General features: G+C 32.9%; 1 protein-coding gene across 5 annotated transcripts; it reads right to left on the bottom strand.

Annotated features, from left to right (window-relative positions):
- On the bottom strand, positions 11,914-20,599 carry LOC109343581 (acyl-protein thioesterase 2-like). Of its 5 annotated transcripts, none has more exons than XM_019581942.1 (10): positions 20,502-20,599; positions 18,993-19,075; positions 18,657-18,771; positions 17,695-17,731; positions 17,503-17,572; positions 16,999-17,103; positions 14,526-14,676; positions 14,342-14,424; positions 12,459-12,552; positions 11,914-12,342 (listed from the first exon to the last, which is right to left on the bottom strand). In XM_019581942.1, exons 2-10 carry the CDS (start codon positions 19,024-19,026, stop codon positions 12,255-12,257), a joined length of 777 nt encoding a protein of 258 aa, XP_019437487.1. In that variant the 5' UTR covers positions 19,027-19,075; positions 20,502-20,599; the 3' UTR covers positions 11,914-12,254. The 5 variants fall into 5 exon arrangements, with proteins under 5 accessions (XP_019437487.1, XP_019437489.1, XP_019437488.1 ...); XM_019581944.1 differs by having other exon boundaries at positions 18,993-19,047; positions 20,501-20,572; XM_019581943.1 differs by having other exon boundaries at positions 18,993-19,055; positions 20,502-20,568.

The following is a 22,314-nucleotide window of genomic DNA, read 5'->3' on the forward strand; positions in this document are numbered from 1 at the left end:
TCCAAGGATAAAGCTGGAGAGTTTTAGACAATACCAGATGCCATAGACCAGGAAGATGTATCTTCCAGGACTACAGAAGTGGGCACAAGCCTGAGCGATGAGTTTATGAAAATGTACGCCGCCAAAGGCCTAAGTGTGGCACCTTTCGTGTCGATTGAGGTTTGACTAAAGGTTTACCGAGCTCGAAAAGAGGATCAAGATGATGGAGTTTCGTGAAAATAGGGCATTACTTATGGGTGCCAAAGTGAGCGATGATCCATGTTTGGTGCACCTTTTTGTAGCAGTGATTCTAAAATGAGGCATTCTAGAGCTGCAGAGACAAGTCTGATAATTAAGCCTAATAGTATTTGATCACGATAAAACTTAATCAATTAAGGAAATTCATAATCGATTAAATGGAGTTACAGTAGCTAACCTCCCAGGATTTCTATTTATTAATCGATTAAGTAATCTTTTAATTGATTACGTCATAACTGAAAATTTGTTTTCAAAAACCCGTTAATCGATTAACATGACAATTTGATCATTAACATTTGTTATATTAGTTATGAGCTAATTCTGTTATTTTGAAACAGAATTTATTCTGTTTTTAAAATAGTTTTCTTTTCACCTTCATTAAGCAAGAACGAAAAAATATCTGAGAGAGAATCAAAGATTCACTGTGCCAAAAAAGGTTTCAAAGCTATCTTGATGTATCTTTGAGATTTCTTGCATGAGCTTTAAGAGTGAAAAGAGAGAATAGAGAGAAAAGAGAGAAAATATTTTCACTGTGCAAAATGATTTTTCATTCAATTGAAAACATTCCTTGCATGATTTCATAATTAGGTCTTAGGGTTGTTTTTTTGAGATCTTTCTGTCAAGGGTGATTAAGAGCTGAATTTAGAGTTGTAATCCGCACATTCTAGTGTGCAACGTAACTCGGCGAAAGTTCTGTCATTTGAGGAGAATTCTCGTGATGTGTGGTATCATCATAGGTTGAGAATTAGGAGTCTTCATTAGATAGAAAGTCTTGATTCGAGCAAGAGTTTCGGATGGAGCCAAATTGTGCGAACAGTGTGGTATCCAAGTAGTCGTAGATAAGGGGTCAAACCGACCTTTGTGGCTCATCTGTCTCAAGAAGGAAGTTTTTGTCTTGTTGTATTAGAAGTGTGGTCGTAAATTACATTTCTGATTAGTGAAGAAAAATCTCCCAGATCAACCGGGAGGCCTGGATGTAGTTTTCAAGTTGACCCGCAAACGAACCAGGATAAAATCCTCGAGTACAATCTTTTCTTTCCCTATCTCTTTAAGATTGAGTCTTTACTGCTTTCTGTGTTGAAATTTCATTTTGTGATTAAGTGTTAATTGTTGTTAATCTGTTGATAATCACAAATCAATATTGAGTTAGTAAAGATCTAGATTCATCACTGTTTTGCAAAGCAAGAAATCTGTTTTTCAAAGAATAACAACTAGTATAATCGATTAACATGTTGATTGTAATCGATTAATTGAACTATCCTTAATCGATTAACCATGTTGATAATCGATTAACTGTAGCAGCTTTGTATTCTGCATAAATATCGAAAAAGCGGGATTAGTGATCTGCTACACCTATTCACCCCCCCCCCCTCTAGGTATGATTTACCTTATCCTCTAAGTGTAATCTTAACTCATTCGTACTCAACAAGTAGTATCAGAGCTAGTACGAAGGTGCTATCTTGGCCTCTAAATTCATTGATCGAGGGATTCATCACTATGGGTTCCACTAATCCTTTCGGCGGTGATGGCGCATCCATCAACCGCCCTCCGATTTTCAGTGGCGAAGGGTACGACTATTGGAAGGTGCGCAAGCAAATCTTCGTAGAGGCTATAGACACAGAGATTTGGGACTCTATTGTCAACGGACCTTTCACTCCACTTCACTTAGTGGATGGTGAACCCAAAGAAAAACCAGAGGGATTATGGACTGACGAAGAAAGACGTAAAGTCCAGCACAATCTCAAGACAAAGAACATTATAACCTTTGCATTATCATACGATGAATTATTCCGGGTGTCATACTGCCTAAATGCAAAAGAAATGTGTGATACTTTGCAAGTAACCCTGAAGGCACAAGTGAGGTTAATCACGCATGATTGATTGCATTAACCCATGAATATGAGTTGTTTCGTATGTTTCCAAATGAGTCAATTAATGAAATGCAGAAATGATTCACCCATATTGTTAACCATTTAATTGCAGTAGATAAGAGTTTTGCTATTGGTGAACTAACTAACAAAGTGTTCCGTTGTCTGGATAGGAAATGGCAGCCCAAGGTAACCGCAAATATGGAGTCGAAAGACTTGGACACAATGCCACTAGAAACTCTCTTTGGAAAACTCCAGGAACACAAAATGGAGTTATGATGCTTAACAATGCATGAAGATTCAGACCGAAAGAAAAAAGGGATCTCTTTGAAAGCTACATCTTCACAATCACAAGAAGAGAGAGATGATGATGATTTGGGTTCTGAACTTGATGATTACACCTTAAACCTCATGGTCATAAAATTTGGGAAGTTTCTCAAGAAGAAAGGAGGGTTTAAGAGCTTTCAAAAGAAAGAGGTAGCCGATTCAACCAGACGAGGCAAACCTCCCAAAGATCACCTCATTTGCCATGAGTGTGGCAAGCCGGACCATATGAAATACCAATGTCCGACCCACCTCAAGAAGGTTGAACTTGATAAAAGCAACCCTCAGGACTTCAAATCCTAGAAGGCCTAAATAGTGTGGGATGTCCCAGAAGATGAGACAACAAGTAGCACATCCGATGAAGAGGAGACAGTCAAGTTGTGCTTAATGGCAAACACTACAGAAATTGGTAGCATAAGCAACCCGGATAACACGAGTGAGGTATACTTTTCTGACTCATCTTCATGTTCCGATGAGTCTCCTACTTATGATGAATTATATAGTACATGTGTTGAGTTGCATGAGCAACTTAAGAAATTAGTGAAAGTAAATGTAGATAGAAAACAAGTCATCATGTTGCATGAAAGTAAGATAACTAAAATGCAAGAGGAGTTAAATGAATTAAAACTGGAAAATGAGACTCTTGATCTAATTTACTCTTCCGTTTCGTGTATTTGCGCCACTAAATTAATTTAACCCCCTATATGTGATCAATGCGATATATTAAATGCTGAAATTTCTAATTTAAAGGATAAATTGGCGAAGTTCACATGTAGCCTAAATAACCTAGACAACCTACTTGCTACATCTAGGAATGTAGGTAATCATAGAGGTCTTGGCTATAAATCAGGGGAAAATTGTAGACCATATAGGAGGCAAGTAGACTACATGCATAATAGGACAAATCATAAATTGTGTATTTGTTTCTACTGTGGTAAACATGGTCATACATCTATATCCTGCTACATTAGGAAATATGGTGTACCTAGTGGTAATTATGCATGGATGCAAAAAGAGCAAGAGCCTTTGATTACTAACAGGAAAGTACCCAATATAACTTGGGTACCTAAACAATGCAAGTAAACTTGTTTTGCAGGTACGCCTACGGACTCAGGGACAACATTGGTACTTGGATAGTGGATGTTCGAGGCATATGATAGGTGATAGATCAAAGTTCCTGGATCTCTCACTAAATGGTAAAGGTTATGTCACTTAAGATACTAGGCGTTGGAAGAATTGGAAATGCTTCACAAGCCGTGATAGAAAACGTGCTATATGTCGAAGGACTAGAGCACAACCTACTAAGCATTAGTCAGCTGTGTGACAAAGGTAGTAAGGTATCTTTTGACTCAAACGGTTGCATCATTCGTGATAGGGTAAATAATAATGTTAAGTTTATAGGGAAATAAATAAATAACATTTTTATGATCGATTTGAATGATGTCACCACTCTGTTTTCTAAATGTTTTATCGCTAAAGAGAATGACATTTGGTTGTGGCATAGACGAGTACAACACGTTAATTTGAAAAGTGATGACTACTCTAGATTTAGACGAGTACATTTTTATGATCGATTTGAATGATGTCACCACTCTGATTTAAACGGTAGCAATTGTTGATGACTACTCTAGATTTAGCTCTAAAAAGTGATGATTTCAAATCTTTTAAAAATCTGGCCAAATAACTTCAAAACCAATTTGATCATAAGTTAGTGTATATTCGCAACAATCATGGTGGAGAATTTGAAAACCACCTATTTGATAAGTTTTGTGAAAAGCATTGGACACTACATCATTATTCGGCTCCTCAAACCATTCAACAAAATGGAGTTGTTGAGAGGAAAAATCGAGTATTAGAGGAGCTAGCTAGGACAATGCTAAATGAAAGCAAGGTCCCTAAGTATTTTTGGGCCAATGCGGTCTATGTAATTAATCGAGTACTACTTCGGCCTACACTCTTAAAAACGCTAACAGATTTAAGGATATAATCTTTATACTCCTCACCAACATCAAAAGTTGACTGAAATTAAAATACATATACATTATATTGCATGCAAACAAATGCATATACGTACATTGCATGCAAACACATATACATACATTGCATGAAAACACAAAAACACATACTGTCTAACCACGACCTTACTACCTAAACACAAAAACACATATACAAATTGGATGAAAGCACATACATTGCATGAATACATAAAAATACATATATAATGCATGAAAATACATATACATTGCATGCCAACACATATGCATTGCATGAAAACACATATACATTGCATGAAAACACAAAAACACACACTACAAAATAAACTTACAGTTATTTCATTCCAAATATGCCCCTTCATGGCATTCAAACTAACATCAATCCATTTGCTGAATATAACAGGCACATTCTGCCTAACCACAACCACAACGAGACTTACCAATGTGTAGTCACCCTTCAAGTTTAATGGTTTGCCTTTTGAGTTCCATTGAACTTCTATCTTCACAGCCTTACTTCTTGCCTGAATGACATTCTTTATGGAAGTCATTACACAGGGAGTTCATTTTTTACCAAGTATTTTCTTGTCTAGTGGAGTCGATTTAGCTTCGTCACCACTGTGAGAAACATGATCACCACTTTGGGAAGCCATTGATGAAGTTTTTTAAGGATTCTAAGGTTTCTGAGATGATGAGGGTTCCAGGGAGTATGATTGTTTATGAGAGTATGAGCTTTCTTTTCGATTAAGCTTGAGAGCGTAGAGGGAACTGATTCATCTTTTAGATATTTAAACTATAGTAACAATTCAACGACACTATCTACAGAAAGCGTTGTTGATAGGACATCCTCAACAGTGCATATTAAAGGTTGTACTGTTGTTTTGACATATTCAACAGCGCTTCTTAAGGGTTACATTGTTGATATTACATCTTCCACATCGATTTCATGAAAAAGTGTTGTTATATATCCAGTGTGAATCCAGTTGTTGACTTCTCATTTTCGTGAACACATCAACATCGCTTGTTGGATTATGCGTTGTTGAATAGAATCTAATTGACAGTGTTATCTTAATTATGCACTGTTAAACTAAACTCATTCAAGCCAACGCATAACTGAACATCCAAATTAACAGCGTTTCCTAATTATGCATTTTTAATGGATTTAAATTAACAGCGTTTTCTTAAATTTGCGCTGTTAAATTAACATATTATATTACGGGTCAAAATAGAATATGAAAATAAGTTAATTAACATGAAGTTGTCAAAATGCAACATGAAAATAAATTATTTTACATGAAGTTGCGCAATATATGTTTTTTAATATGTTAATTAACATAGTTACCAAAATATAATGTTAATTTGTTTCTTGTGTTTATTAATATAGAACTGCAAAAATATTAAACATTAAGTTTTGTTTATTGTGTTTATTAAGTTTTGTTTTTTTATTGTGTTTATTAATATGGAACTGCAAAAATATTAAACATTAACAACCATTCAATTAAATAACACAAAAAAATAGAAATTAACATCCAAAATAATTGTTCATTCTTCATTCAAAGTGCCAAAATATATTAATTGTTGCGTAACATGGTAATGAACTAAATAATTTGCAGATTAATTCTTCAAGTCATGCAAATCTTGTATAACAATCACTTTCCTTTTGAAATCTGAGTCATTTTGTCAAATCAAAAGATGTTAAAGACCTCCTTGACATGATTCTGATATAAGGTTCCTAACAATACAACTTTAACACTTTTGACAGTTCGAGTTGTTAAGATCTATTGCCTGCCTTTTTTCTATTCCTTTTAACAAAACTTTCTTTTTTTTATTTTTGCCTTGTGTTGCTCTATTTTTGGTTATATTGTGTTTTCTTTCTCCTATCTTCTTCTCCTTGGGTGTCATGACTAATTACGAAAGGAGACAATGAATGAGACAAAAAAATATGTAAAGCATAAACAAAATAATTTATAGAAACACATACACTTACTGATAAAATAGAACATTGAGTGAACCACAACATTTATAGATTCAAATGGAAAGAGAAATCCTTGGCAGATGTGCAACCAATTGATATTCAAAGAAACGAAGAGACGCATAAGCACTCAACCATTAATTTTTCTGATATTTAAAACGTCGTAAACAAGCAATAACGCATATTTAAGAAAATGTTGTTAATATGTCATCTTCAACAGCGCTTATTTAATGCTGCACTGTGGAATAGATGTACATTAACAGCGCTTCCTATAACATATGTTGTTAAACAGAACTCATTCAAGTCAGTGCTAACGTCACTCATGTTCAACAGCATTGTTTCAAGAATGCGCTGTTAAAGTTACCTATTGAAAACGCTTGCTTTAAGTTGCGTTGTTGACGTTCTGCTGCCTTATATTCACTAGTTATCGTTCAAAATAATGTTTTTAAATGACCATTGTTAATTACGATATTTGGCGTAATGATATATATATATATATATATATTTAAGAATACTGATCCTTATGTGTTTCGAAACATACATCAAAATCAACATGTCTCATACGAATGAACGGGTAACATGCACGTTCTAAACCATGTTAATGCATGAGTAACATGTGCATTCTTAACAATGGAAATGCACGGGTAACATGTACGTTCTTAACCATGTGAATGCACAGATAACATGTGTGTTCTTAACCATACGAATGCATGAGTTACATGTTTATTCTTAACCATATGAATGCACGAGTAACATGTATTTTCTTAACTATGCGAATCCACGGATAACATGTGTATTATTAACAGAATACTGCCCCGTGCGAATTCACGCCTACCTTACTAGTTAAACAAAAAGATAACATACCAATATAACAATATATATAACCATCAATAAAGCCAAAACCTGTTAGAAAGATAACAAACGTTGTCGCGCCCCGATTTTCGGCTGCATGACTTTGTTTAGAGTCACCACTACATTTTATAGTTAAAATGTAGAAAAAATCTTTAAGCCCAATTACCTTGGACTTTTGGATTTTTGATATCCAAGTTCGGGAGTCGGTTACAAGGTAGGGAAGGTATTAGCACCCTACCCGCCCACCTTAAGCGGTACCTTCATTAAAATATATGACTTTATTATTATTATTATTATTATTATTATTAAATTTTATGATTAATTAATCAATTATTAAGAAGAAAAAAAATAGTTTTTTATTATTACGCCTAACAAGCTTAACCTCGGTCCTACGTATCCCTTTAAGGGAATCAAGGCTTACGTTGTTCTTTAAGTAGAAAATGGTTTATTAGTTGAATGTATTTTAATTAAAGAAAATGTATTGTTTTAGTCAAAAATATATATTTTGTAAGTTTTTTTTATTATAAAAAAGTTTTTTTTGGTTAATTTTATTACGTAAAAAATTTGGAATTAAATTGATTTTGAGATTTAATCGATTGAAAAGAAGCGACGTAGCGCGACCTTTCGAAAATGATTTGAGAAGAAAGAGGCCTCCGGGACGACCTTATCTCCATCTTTGATTAAATCTCAAAATTATTTTATCCTTTGAAAAGTATTTGTTGTATGTTTTATTTATAAAAATGTTCAATTTTTTTATTAGTCACTTCCAATTATTTATAGAAAAGAATTTTTATAAGTTATCAAAAAGACTTGGTTAATTGATGGATAAAAAAATTAATTTTTGCAAATGACAAACTTTATTTAATTATAGTGAGAAAAAAATTATTGGCTTCTAAAATAAGTCATAAAAAAAAATATTATTAGTTACACTAAATGGATTTTGATCCTTTTTGTTATTATTACTTAACATAAATAAAATTATTACTTATTATTTAAAAAAAATTTATTTAGTATCTTCACTTACTATCACAAAAATATTATATAAATTTTCATTTGGTAAAATATAGTTATTATTTTCAAAAGAATTTAAATTGCCTTAGAAACAAAGGAGTGATAGAATTAATACCTGTCTCGGAAATAATCAGGTGCAACAGGGAGCAAAGTATACGTTTACGTGTCGCATAGGGAGTGCTGAAAGGACTTCGCTCTAGGAACTTTGCCTGGAGGTGCACAGCGTCTAGGGTGCACACGGGTGCACTAAACCATTGCTGAAGAGGGACGCTGATCCGCTACAAACGAGTCCACAGACGGAAATTGCACCCGCCCACGTGTCTGCGTCAGAATGGATGGAAGATGAGCGCACCGCGTGGAGTCTAAGCACAACCACACTGGAACTCTACCTGGGAATGGGGTGCTTGGTTTGTATGTGCACGCGTCTATTTGTGACAACATGCACTCGCCTACGTGTCAGGCTCTAGTTGGCTCCAGTTTCTAGTCAACATAATGGACGTGATGAAGACTGATCCAATGGCAAGAGCGATGGGTGCACGCTCCTTGAAGTGGTCTGCCCACAATGGATTCCACGATCCTCACTTTCTCCTCTACACAGTTTTCAAGGCAAATTTCTTCTCTTTCTTTTTTTGCCTTTTTTCTTAACTTTTTTTTTTGAACCAAGAAGAGAACCCCTTAACACGAACTAAACCCCTCTATTTATAAAATTTTTAACCTAACTTAATCCTAAAAAATTGCTAACAAAGTTAATTCCCACTAACCTATAATCTCATATTAGTAGGCATCCACCAAGTCAGATTTGACTTGGTGTTTTATTATTTTTTTAACTTATTATTTTTATTTTTTCATTTAATAAAAGACATTTTAAATTGGTTTATGTATTTATTTATTTTTATATATCCGAATTAATTCACAAAAAATAAATAAAAATATTTTTGAACATGTATAAATTATTTTAAAATTATATTTTCGAAAAACAAAAGTAAAAAAAATTATTTTATTGTTTATTTGGAACTTAAATGAGATATTTAAAATGTCTCATTTATTTTATTTATTTATTATAAATTCGAATTTAATTATAAAAATTAATAGAGAATCTTTTTCATTATATTTTATTTATTTTATAATATAAATTCGAAAAAATAAATATAATAAATAATAAAAAACATTTTTTATCTTTTTTTAAATTATTATAGGTTTTTTAGGGTCTATTTTAATTTAATTCTTTTTTCTTATTTTTAAATTTTGGTTAACCTAATCACTTAAATTGAGGAATCTTAACAACATTGATTTGACTTTCCTATTTAATATTATTTGTTTAATTTCTTTTTTTTAAATATTTTGAGTTTTTTTTAGCCGGACAAAAATCGGTGTTCACAAACGTTATAGGATATAACAAAGGTGGGGGTTGGTTTACAATAATTTGAGCCACATTAAAGTATTACTACGGAGTCATGATCAATCAATCTACACACAACTTTCAGCTTTGTTAAACTGCCACTTTACAATACAATATTATCTAAGTTTTATTATTTCAGTGCAAATGTAATTATTGAGAAAAACTGACATAATATAAAAGGTCTTTTAGATTGAGTTTGTGGCAAGACCAAAACATGATTAACTAGATGTATCTGCATGAATAATAGGAACACGCGATGAAAGAAATCAAGAAGAGTGCGAGAAATTAGGGATTTAGGGATAATAATGTCATTGCATAAATCATGGGTATCAGTGGACATGAGTAGCACAATACACATGTCCATTCATATATATTATGATTATTTTGAAAAACTCGTGTTCAAAATTGGTGAGTATTCATTTGTGAAATGGGCAAATACAAATTTTACGTATGAGTACCTGTGAGTCCTAATCTTTTGTTCCTAATAACAATGTGTATGCAGCTATTCACTCTTTGTAAATGAATGCATGTCAACTAATATGGCCCCAAACATAGCGTCAACAACATTTGTATAGAAAAGTACCTTTGTGCAGCTATTAGTACCTCATCAACACATGTTATGCAGTCGACATTATCGAATTCTCGCAAACATGTGGTTAGCTCTTACCCCCTCATCAACCAAGAAACCTTCAATGAGGTATCAAAGACTATCATGTTTCATAAGAGAGTTATGTATCATCAAAGAGTTATTATACCTATTGTAGATCAATCCTTACCCACAATATCCCTCAAACAGGTCACACCACCAAGGTATCTCTCTCACTGCGTTATCATAGATGCAAGTGTATGCAAATGAGAATAATAATAAAGCCCAAAAGGTAGACACATTATCATAAGTTGGAATTCTCTCTAGTACTATAACCAAATTTTGAAATTTGGCACACAAAATTTAAGAGTCTAGATTTTTTTATTTTTTAAATTAAATAAATTAAAAACATATAATTTTATACATCTCCTTATATTTCAGGTATCGGAGAGGAGCTCATCACCATCTTAGTCATCAATTAGAACTCACTAGGAAGGTCCAACCCTATGATAACCTTTGCTCAACCACATATAACTTGTCATGGACGAGAAATCCATGGCGCTGGTGGGAGTGATGAAGCAGATAATGGGGTTTTCTACCTTAGAGAAAAGTGAGATTTTGCCTTTGGATATAGTTTCCTCAAATGCATGCTTTGCCAATGCTGAAATGAGGAGTAGAAGAAGAAATTGAGGTGGAATGAATCTATGATTTGGAATTTTAGGGCTAATTAGATTTAAATTTATAAAAAATTAAAATCATAGTTAACTTAGGTTTTGTTTAAGAGTGTGACCTTGGAGGGGAAAAGAAGGGGTGGTTTTAGAAAACCTCCTCTTGTTTTGGGTTGGATGAAAGAGAGATGAATGTTTTAGAGGGTTTCTCAAACCTTTTAAAACTCTTCGTGTCTATTTTTATAGTTTCCCAAATTTAAAGTTTTTCTAAAAAAGTAAAAATACTAGAATAGTTTTAGTAAAATTATATAATTATATATTTTTGTTAATTTCTCATTATTAATTATATTTTTAAAGGAAAAAAAAAAATCATTAGTTTGTCTTGCTCATACAAATTTCATACTCTCAAACAAAAAAGATAATTACATCATTTCTCCTTCCTAATCCTTTGATCTCTCTCCTGGTCTCCTTCTATTTCCCTCGTAACTCCTACACATAGCTTTAGTATATTTAAAGTGTGACGTGAGAGTGTAGAAGCCTTTCTATTTATTAAGGAATTAGCGGGCGGATCTGTCTAATTTAGTTAGAAAATCAGTTTGATATAAAGTTTGCACTTTTATAAATTTAAGGGACTAAGTGTTTGCAATTAAAATCAGGGAGACTAAAGTCAGACATGGAGCACATCTTTTACCCTACAATATGCATCACTTCATGTATCATAAATTATAGTTGACCATAAATACTTCATAATAAAACTTTTAATGTAAATACAATTTTTTTGACCAATCACTATTCATGACACATAAAACGTCATACATTCTAGGACAGTTGATATGCTCCCATCTTTCAAAGGCTAATCTTCCTATTTACTCAGGCACTCGATTATTAACCCAAAATATAAACGAAATATACTATCATATTTTAATTAGACTAGAAACCCAAACCAATATACCACCCAATTGGGGTCAAGGCACTGACATGCATCCAAACTGAACAAATTAACACAAATGAAGTACCCTTTCCAGCAGAATAAATTAGAACTTAAGTAAGAGCATGTCATCACCATTCTTAACACCCACCAACCTTTGTTTCAGTAGTACATTGTCTTGAAAATGTTCTCATGTCTAAGTGTTAACAAATTTGGCTATGGATATATCATGTACAACCCAGAGTGACAACTTTGGGACAACTTTTGGCTTATTGCAAAGGTTGCCACATGTGGTCGGTCGTACATTGCTCTATCTTGTAAATCATAACAGATCTCAATAAGCAAATATGCCACAACATAACATTACAATAGACAAAAAAGGAAACAACCTTTTATATTTCCTTCCTTTCCTTGCTAACTAGGCAGAAGTCCCTTCAAGGCCTAATTTTGACCTTAGCCAAGCACAAACCTCATCCATCTCTCCCGGAATTGTGTAGTGGCCAAGCCTATTTTCAAGTCAGAACCGAAAAGAGAAGCCGAATTAAAATTCAAAATGTGTCATGGTTATAAAAGGGTTGTATAAAAACTAGAACATAATCTTAAAGAGAAGTTTGTTTATTACCCATTATAAGCCTTAAAAGTTACATCCTGAAATCCAGTTGAACTTAAGCATTTTGATGATTTATCACCAAATTTAAAGGAGACCACATCATCACCTGAAAGAATATGACAGGCAAATGTTATTATGTAGTTAGGTAAAAATACCCTATAGTTGTGATGTGAGCAGAAATGAAGACAATTCTCTAGTAATTTAGCAGGATACAAAATGAAACTGTATGCCTTGTGAGCTAATAAATACTTCAATGGTTGGTACAACCTAACTCAACAATTGAGATTATAAGTAAAGATATAAGTTTAAGATATGTTTTCCTTTTCAAGAATCGATCATTGTGCCGTAAGTTATGTTTAAAACCTTCAAAAAGAGTATTTGATTAAAATGGTCTTCCAATATTTGACAAAAAATCGATGAATAATGTTAAATCTTAAACAAACACCGGCAACTAAAGGAATATAGTCTGTTAACAGTGACTGTCTTTCTGGCTATACTTTCTCTATGTTCTAATAAGTGATAGAATATTTTACAATATTTTGTTACAGCATAACATAACGGTAAGATTGTTGCTTAGTGACAGAGTTTAAATCTTGGGGTAAGGCTGCGCACATCTACCCTCCCCAGACCCCACTAAGTGAAAGCCTACATTGGGCTGCCCTTTTTATTTTGTTAAATCATGAGTACAGAATACTGAGGCCTACCGGTGAACTGTTGCACCTACTTCTTGGCACTTAGACCATTTTCGTTAACTACATAACACCTTGAACTTCCATAGAAGTGGACAGTAAAATTTTATGCGACAATTAGTTCATTGTGAGGTTAGAAAAGCTAGTTCTTAAAATAATAAAGAGAACTTTCGGTGCCTTTTTTTTGTCTGACTAGGTATCCTACCAAGACGTTTACCCTATATCAAAAGTTGCTGAAGAAAGAATTAGATGTTTCTTCTGTTACTAACAAGGCATTGGTCTAGCAGTATAAGGTCCTGCTAGATCCCATAAAGACCAAAAGATCAAAGGTTCAGTTCCTAGGAGCGACACTTGTTGGGAGAGGCCGTCATACATCCTGAAGGGATTAATTCCTTATCATAAGGTGGAGGATAACCTTAGTAGTACCAAAAGAAATATGTTTCTTTTGTTCTTTCCTAATGATCAAGCAATAAAGAAATAGTTGGGTTGAGGGTGGTTATCAGATAAAACCCTCTCCATTCTAACGACTCTAGGATTCAAATTTTGACATGCAGGTAAATTTTGCCTAATACTCAGGATCATGCTTTACTTTCATAATTTCATTTCCATAGAGATATGAATGATGGAGAAACTACTGAATCAAGATTTTTTCAGTTTTACTTTAATGTAATAAAAATAACGTACTGCAGGTTTGAAAACCGTACATGACTCTTGTTCAGGATATTAAGCCACTACAGTGGGCTAGTTATTCTTATATACTTGGAAAGGTGGCTACTTTTCTTAAGAAAAATCTTTTGGGATTATTAGAGAGCACATCGTGTGTTTCTCGACTTTGCAGCGACTTTTATAGGTTCAGCATAAAGGATTAGGTACAGTGTGCATTCGGTGCAGTCCTAAGGTGTGTGCGACTGAAGGAACTTCGCCACCAAATTGGATTCGCAAAAGTGCTCTACTTTTGGTTTCAATGTATTTTACTAATGGCTACTTGAAGGTTGATGGTGTCTTGAATCTTAGAGAGACTGGGCAGCCTCGCTGCATTTAGTTTTTACACCCTGGTTATTTGGATATTATTATTTATTTATTTTGTTGTATTTAATATTTTACAACATGGAGGATTTGGTATTATATTGTAGTTGTACGTTACCACAGTTCTGTTCAAAAAAACATTCTTCTGTAAAGAAAATATTTTTAATTACACAGAATTACCTTTTCCATGGCACAGCAAAACAGGAAAGGATTGAGCACGTCCTGCAGCTTCACCTACCCCTTGTAACTTGTTGCTCAAGGTCCTAGACATGAGGAGAAACATAACAATTTCGTTAAATAATATCCAAAAAGGAGGTAGATGGAGCCAAACTAATACAACTTAAGTAGAACCAAAAGACCAGACTTTGCACATGGAAGCCAGCCACTTAAACCAACAGCTGCACTTAAGTTCGCCGGATAAGGACTGCCATTCCCATATTTTCCAACAGTGAAGCAGGTTCCGGAGTAAAGGGCAGTAGCCGCTCCCATGCTAAACCCTCCAACACCAAGCTTAACTGTTAAACAAATAGCAAACTTGAAATCAATGTAACATACTTGTTTCCCTAACGTTGGCAAGAAGCATTATAAAACTATCAACAACAACAACCAAGCCATAACCCCACTATGATATAAAGTAGGCCATATTAGGATAAGAACTGACTATTATTGATGGAAATCACTATGAATACATTGAATTCTCTAGGTATTTGAGGGACCTAGAAATCTCCCTATGCCAAAGCCCCCAATTCTCTCTATAAATGACTAGATATCCTCATCTTCTAACTCCTCTATTATTTATAGGCAACACCTTATTTCTCTAGCTATCCCAGCCCTGACTAACTAACTCAATAACAGATTCCTAACCACATTCTAATTAACTGACTTGGGGTTACCTATCAATATTCCCCCCTAAACATTCGCCTTGTCCACAAGGTGACAGAAAGTGGGTTTCAAAAACAAATTCAATCAGGATCCCACTGTTTGAAGTAGGATGACCTTGCTATGAATGTTGTATAAGAATGTCCACCAGGGTTCCATTGATCTTCTTTAATGCCCACTTCAACCATGCTAAACACCTGAGCACTCTCAAAGACAACAGCAACCAGTCCTTCTTGGCAAAAATCATCATGAATCAGTAGACTTGCATCGACAACAGTAACTGAAACCTTTACAGTGTTTCCCAAAACACTAGCAATCAAAGCATTTTCTAAGGTCCCAATGGAAGCACCTTCAACCATTTTCCTGCAAACAAGTTTGGAATTCATCACTTCACCATTTTCGACTGGCTTATTCCTCTTTTATAATTTCTCCAATCTCATCAGCTATAGTTCCAAACATAGCAGTTCTTGTATAGGCAGCATTACTCAATCTTCCGATTGTGGTTGCAACAGTACCATATAGCCCACTCATTTTATCTCTCATTTCAACAAGTAATCAAAACTTCTTGTAAGGCAGCACTACTGGAACTACAACAACAATATAATGGCCACCATTTCTAACTATGCATGTAAGCACGAACTCTGAAATAAGAGGAATTGTGCATGCAAATAACCATAATTGTAAACGAAATTTGAACGAATCCATGGGCCAAAAGAAATTCCAGTATGAACACATTACAATATTATTGATCGAAATCACTATGAATAAACTGAATTCTTTAGGTATTTGAGAGACCTGGAACTCTCCCTAAGCCAAAGGCCCCAATTCTCTCTGAAAATGACTAGATGTCCTAACCTTCTAACCCCTCTCCTATTTATAGGCAACATGCCTTATTTCTTTAGCCATCCCAGCCCCAACTAATTAACTAACAAACTCAATAACAGTTTTCTAACAGTGTTTTAGCTAATTGACTAGGGGTTACCTATCACAACAAAAATATTATAATTATGCAGTATTAGTTACAAATCCATAGCCCTCTAACAACATTTTGAAATTGAGGATTTGCACTTTCAGCCTCAGCATAAATGCAATAAGTTTTAAGAAAGTTAAGCGCATATACCAAACTTATCATTCGACAACATACAAATTCACTAAAACACACTTACATGAATTATTAAATGATAATTTGTTTTGGTGTGGTGAATAATAGAAAATAAGTTATGTGGATCATTGTATATTTTAATATGCAAATTCTTAAAGTGAATTTTATTGGGATCTTCACGTTGACCACCTTTATATTGTTGATATGGGTGGCAGAAGGTTCAAAAGTTTACCAGTATCCAAAAATAAAGAAAATAATGCTGCTCCATTTTCCCTATTGTAAATACCCAATTTTGTCCGGAGTCTTTTTTTAAAACTTTAAGGAAGTCTAGGGACTGGGAAAATCGAGGTGCGACACCTATTCATTTATAATCTTTTCTCTTTATTTCTTTATTCTATTTTAAAGGGTAAGCCTAGACACAATAGTAAGTTTGTTTGCCTTGTCATCTGGAGGCCATGGGTTTCAAATCTTGGAAACAACTTCTTTACGTGTGAGAATAAGGCTACATACATCTACCCTCCCCAGACCCCAATAGAAGGGAATTTCATGCACTGGGCAACCCTTATTTCTTTATTCTATTTTATAATTTGGTACACAAATTCATGTCTAACTTTTAAATTAGCTCAATTATGTAAAGGTCGCATCAGGGTAAATTTCTAAATAAAATTTTATAATTAAGGACTCGGACGAGAAAATTGTGCTATTACAATTAGAGGTTCGAACTTTATAATAATCTAGCATCAAAACATGTTTTATGTCACAAAACATGGCATTCATTAAATAAATTTCTTAGAAAAGAAAATCACTAAAGGGAGGTTATAAAGAAATAAAATGTAGAGTTTCAAGAGAAACCTACTGTCTGCAGGTTCTGTAGACAACAAATTAGCAACATGTGCAGCTGAAGCATCCAAACCTTCTAGATCATCAGGAGCATCTTCTGAAAGTTCTCCCACATCAAACCCTATAACATATCAAGTCAAAGTTAATGAACACCAATTTAAGGTTCATTTTAAGATTTATAAACACTTAAGTATCATCTTTGTCCTTGAATACATTCACATACTCGATTGCAATAAGATATGATTATTGTTAAACTAAAATGAGGGTGAGTCTCAGCACAACGATAAGGTTGTTTGCCCTGTGACCTAAATGTCATCGGCTCAAATCCTAGAAGCAGCCTCGTCGCTTGCGAGAATAAGCTGCGCACAACTACTCTCCCTAGACCCCACTAGGTGGGAACCTTGGGCACTGGGTCGCCCTTTACTATGTGGCAGCACACAAGCCCGCTTATAGAATATGCAAACCTTAAAAGCTAGAGATTGGTGGCCATAATCAGAGATTACAAAACAATCAAACTTACAAGCAGTAGAAGGAAAGCCACCAAATATAGATATTGGTCGAGTCGGAGCAGTTGGACAAATCCATTTAATCTGCAAAATACAATTAAGATACATGAACTTTTTAATTGTGATAGAGACGATCTTACAGGTTCCTAGATTAAGTAACTGCATTAGCCATATAAGTTCTCCTTTAACAATTCAAAGGTCCTTACATTTGGAAGAGGAAGGGTCTCTAACAGCTGGGACCAACTGCAAAAGCAAAACAAAAATGAGGTTCCAACTTCTATGTTATAGCCGCATGATTAAAATCATGCTAAAACATCAACTTAAGTTGGCCCTAACTGGTACTCCTACTGTATTCCTTGTCTGATTTATGCCCCTCTCTTATGGATCCTGTTTTGTGTTTGAGCAGAAAGAATAGGAGTGGTCTCAAGTTGGACATGTTAAATATTAACATTGTCATAAGTTTTTCCTTTTAACAACAAAATAAATTAAAAGAAGGTTTGAAGAAAGAATAAATCAGAGATGGAAGTCATGTATTCAAAAAATAATAATAAGGAATGTTATTTAGATAGTCTATTTACAACTTTACATCAAAACTGAAGTGACAATTTCAATTACCAAGATGCACTAGAACAATTCTTTAAAAAAGTATATGTTATAATAGATTGGAAAAGAATTTTATTTTCAAATATGAGTACTTCAATAGTACTATAACAATTATAAAATATCAATATCAATGGAACTAATCAAGAGTGAGCCACTTTAATTCGGTTGATTTTATAGCACAGCTCATGCCTAAAAAGATCAATCTCATAATTTATTGTTCTAGTCTAGGAGGTTAAGTTGAATGCCTGCAGCTGTACTTATTAGAGATTCAAATCCTGTTGAAAGTGTTTCAAATACTTAACTAACGTTTATTATGTATTTTATCCCCAAAAAATCTAACTTTTATCTAGGTCACAGAACATAGACATATAAGTTCTGAATGAAACATTTTATGATAACTTCGAATTTAATGAAAGGGGCTAAAAGTTGAAAATAACTACCTAGGTAATAAAAAAAGTTATAAATAAAGCCTGAAAAATAAAAGAGCACTCAATTTATCTCCCAACCATGAATGAATACTCAGTAATATGAGTATGTCAAAAAGGAATAGGAAATGTCATATCACCTGGAGCCATTATCACCGAGGCCGTGCAACCAAACTATAGTTGCTTGGTGTTTACCCTTAGGCCTAACAACATATGTTCTTCCAAACTCAAAGGCTCTTAGAGCAGATCTACCACCTACGATGGAGACATATTAAAGTAAACAGAGAGTGATAACAAAAAGAAAGCAAATCGGATATCAGCTTTCCTTCTTACAACTCCATGGAAGTTAAGAGTTAATGTTACTCATTCATCCAAATAAAACCCAGGTAATGGAGGAAAAACTCCCCAGTAGATAAATTACACCCAGAAATGGCAAGCACAACTCATAGAGGTGTTGACTGCAGAGGTAAACTTACCAGCAGAACCAACTGATGGTACAGCAAAGCTCATGTTGGCCTCTAAACAGAACACCTGTTGAGCAGTCGTTAGAGACTTTGAGCTGCAATAAACAAATATTGACGACTTACAATCAATTACCTAAACTTGGTAAGTGGAGCAGGCCAGTAACAATAATGTGCCTACAATTAATGAATACCTAGTCCTATTGAAATTCCTCATATTGACTCATAAATGTTGTAAATACTTATAAAGCTATTTACCATTCTCTTTATTAATTTTCCCATGTTTAAAATCGTGAAACCATTTACGAGCTCCATACTTAAGCATTTTAATTCGTAGCAGAATCTGTACTTAAAGTGTTCATGTGTTCAGGAAATAAAGGTCAACACCAAAATGGCAACCAAACATCTTAAACCATATACAACGCTAACCATTTTCCAAATTTCTAGAATGTTAAATTATGATAGAATATTGAATATTATTAGAGTAATATAGCTATGAACTGCTACTGTTGGTCGTTATCTGTTTGTTATGACAGCTGTTACACTTCCCTTGATTAAGTCCCTACCTATAAATGGTGACTCAATCTATCTGCATCATTAATAATAATAATAATAATAATAATAATAATAGGATAACAGATTCAGTTAGTTTACTCTCTCTTCTCTCTTCTCTATCATGAATTTTGGGTCTTTTCTACTAAATATCAAGTTATCAGCCTCAAAAACAAAGAATATTTGTACAAATTTGCAGAAAAAATGAGAGACTACAATTCTCTTCCATTTAAAAGATAGAAAAGGAAAGGGGAAAATGGACAGAGTATTTTACCTCCAAAGCCTGCCAAATGAAACTCAAGCAATTCAAAAAATCAAATGTTGGCTGCCTAAGCCATTGGGTAGGTTGATGATTTCAGGTCACTAGAATGCAACATAACATAGTAGACATTTTGTTTAATGAATCAGCAGAGAAATAATGAGTGGTGCTTAAATTTTGTTCAATGAAGATAGCCCCGAGAGTTTCAGGGTCTATTTGCGAGTTCGGTTTTAGAGGGGAATGAACGGAAATGGGAGGTTTCAGAGTCATATCTCGTAGCCTTTTATTCTGTTTTTTCCGCTCCAAAACCTAAGCCGCAAACAAACCTGAGATATTTCAAAATAAAAGCCTCATACAAGACAAAAAAACTACATCAATGTGACTATCTATGTATTCATGTGTTAACGTCAATATTGAGAACTAAATCAATTTTGTTCAAACAATGCCCTGAAAACACCCCAAGATAAAGAGCACAATAAATCGCAGAATACAAAATTTAAAAATTTAACATGAAGTATCAATAACGATTATATTGACTATAGTCATAACTAAAAATCAAATTGATATATCCTCAAAATACAAATCATCACTATCAATTCATAGGGAGAAAACAAAGCCTCTGAAGCATAAGTGATGCATTAAAAAGTAAATAAAATTAGTGAAGGAGTAATAGATTGTACGAATGGATATTCCAATTTCCGGAGATACCAAACCTTAAAGGCCGCGTGGAGACTCGAAAGACGTAGAGCGTCTGCAGATTTTTACTTTCTTTGATCTTAGTCTATCCCCTTTGTTATTTTTATTAAATTATAATTTTAACATTAAATATCACACTCACTAGTTGAGTTTCAGTAAAATAATACAAATTATATTTCTTTTTAAAACATATACAAACTAATTTGCTAATAATTATATAGATACATTACAAAGTTATTATCTATTCAGGACATTAGAGTTAAATATAATTTTTTAAACAAAAAAAAATTATGATAAGTATAATTAATTCAAATAAAATATAATAAGTGCTGGAGAATTTATATGAGAATATAACATTTACTTTATTTAAAATATTATTTTATCCTTCAAGTGAGTCATTATATTAAAACTTAATTTATTAATTTTTGACAGTAGATATGCAAGAAATAATTTCATTATTATATCCACTATGCGGCATAGAGCCATACAATATTGCAGGGTTTTGTAGCTATAGTAAAAAAATCAACACCACACCATTCAGAATGGATTTTTGTATGTATTTTTGTTACCAAAAAATTTATTACATGATTCTCATTATCACTCATAAATTCATACATTATTTGTATTTGTTTTCACCAATACTTTATTTTTGCTATATTTTCTCAATCGATAATTTAATATTAGAATATCTTTACTCCATATTGGATTGTAGTTATAATAGTGTTAATACATTCTGAATTAATGTTATAGCATACGTTGATTCAATCATTAATTAAGATAGGTTTTTTGATGACAACTTTCTGATTTATTTTGAAAATAAAATAACTGAAATTTTTATTTCTCATTCAATCATCAATGAATTTAAGTCTTTAAAAAATGAAAAAATGACACTTTAAATAAAGTAATATGTGAAAAACGACATTATTATTTAATATATTTAGTTGTTAAAATATTATTTAGAAGTAATGTGTTATTTTCAAACTTTAAAATAATTATATATGATCATTTATGTTACATTAGTACTCAATTAATTAATTATAATTGCAACATCTTATGTTTTATTGTTACTCAATTTATATGTGACATATATCATTTTTTTTTATAGTATAGGAGAATTTGACATGGAATATAGCATTACTTATGTAAAGTGTTTACTTTATCCTCAAAGTAAGTGATTAAATTAAAACTTAATTTATTAATTTTGGATGACACACATGCAATAAACAATTTCGTTATTATATTCACCATGCAGCAAAATACTACATGATTGAGAGTGAATTTTTGTATGTGTTTTTTACCCAAAAAATTGATATATGATTTTCCTCATCACTCATAAATTCATACATTATTTGTTAATACATTCTGAATTTATGTTATAGCATACACTAATTCAGTACTGGATTGTAGTTATAGATATTATTAATACATTATGAATTTATGTTATAGCATACACTAATTCAATCATTAAATCAATATGGGTTTCTTAATGACAACTTTCTTATTTATATTGAAAATCATATAACTAAAATTTTTATTACTGATTCAATTATTAATGAGTTTCAGTCTTTAAAAGAATGAAAAACAACACTTTAAATGAACGTACATTATTATTTAATATTTTTAATTGTTAAAATATTATTTAGAATTAATATATTATTTTGAAACTTTAAAAAAATTATAAATTTTTATTTATATTTTATTGTTACTCAATTAATTAATTATAATTATAATTAAATATTATTATGCACTCTAAACTTTGGTTTAAGATCAGTCAATACTATGAACAAACTGCCACAACAATCCGGACTTGTGAAAGAGGACAATACATGA

The sequence above is a fragment of the Lupinus angustifolius genome, chromosome LG03 (genome assembly GCF_001865875.1).
Source record: "Lupinus angustifolius cultivar Tanjil chromosome LG03, LupAngTanjil_v1.0, whole genome shotgun sequence".
Classification (NCBI taxonomy): domain Eukaryota; kingdom Viridiplantae; phylum Streptophyta; class Magnoliopsida; order Fabales; family Fabaceae; genus Lupinus; species Lupinus angustifolius.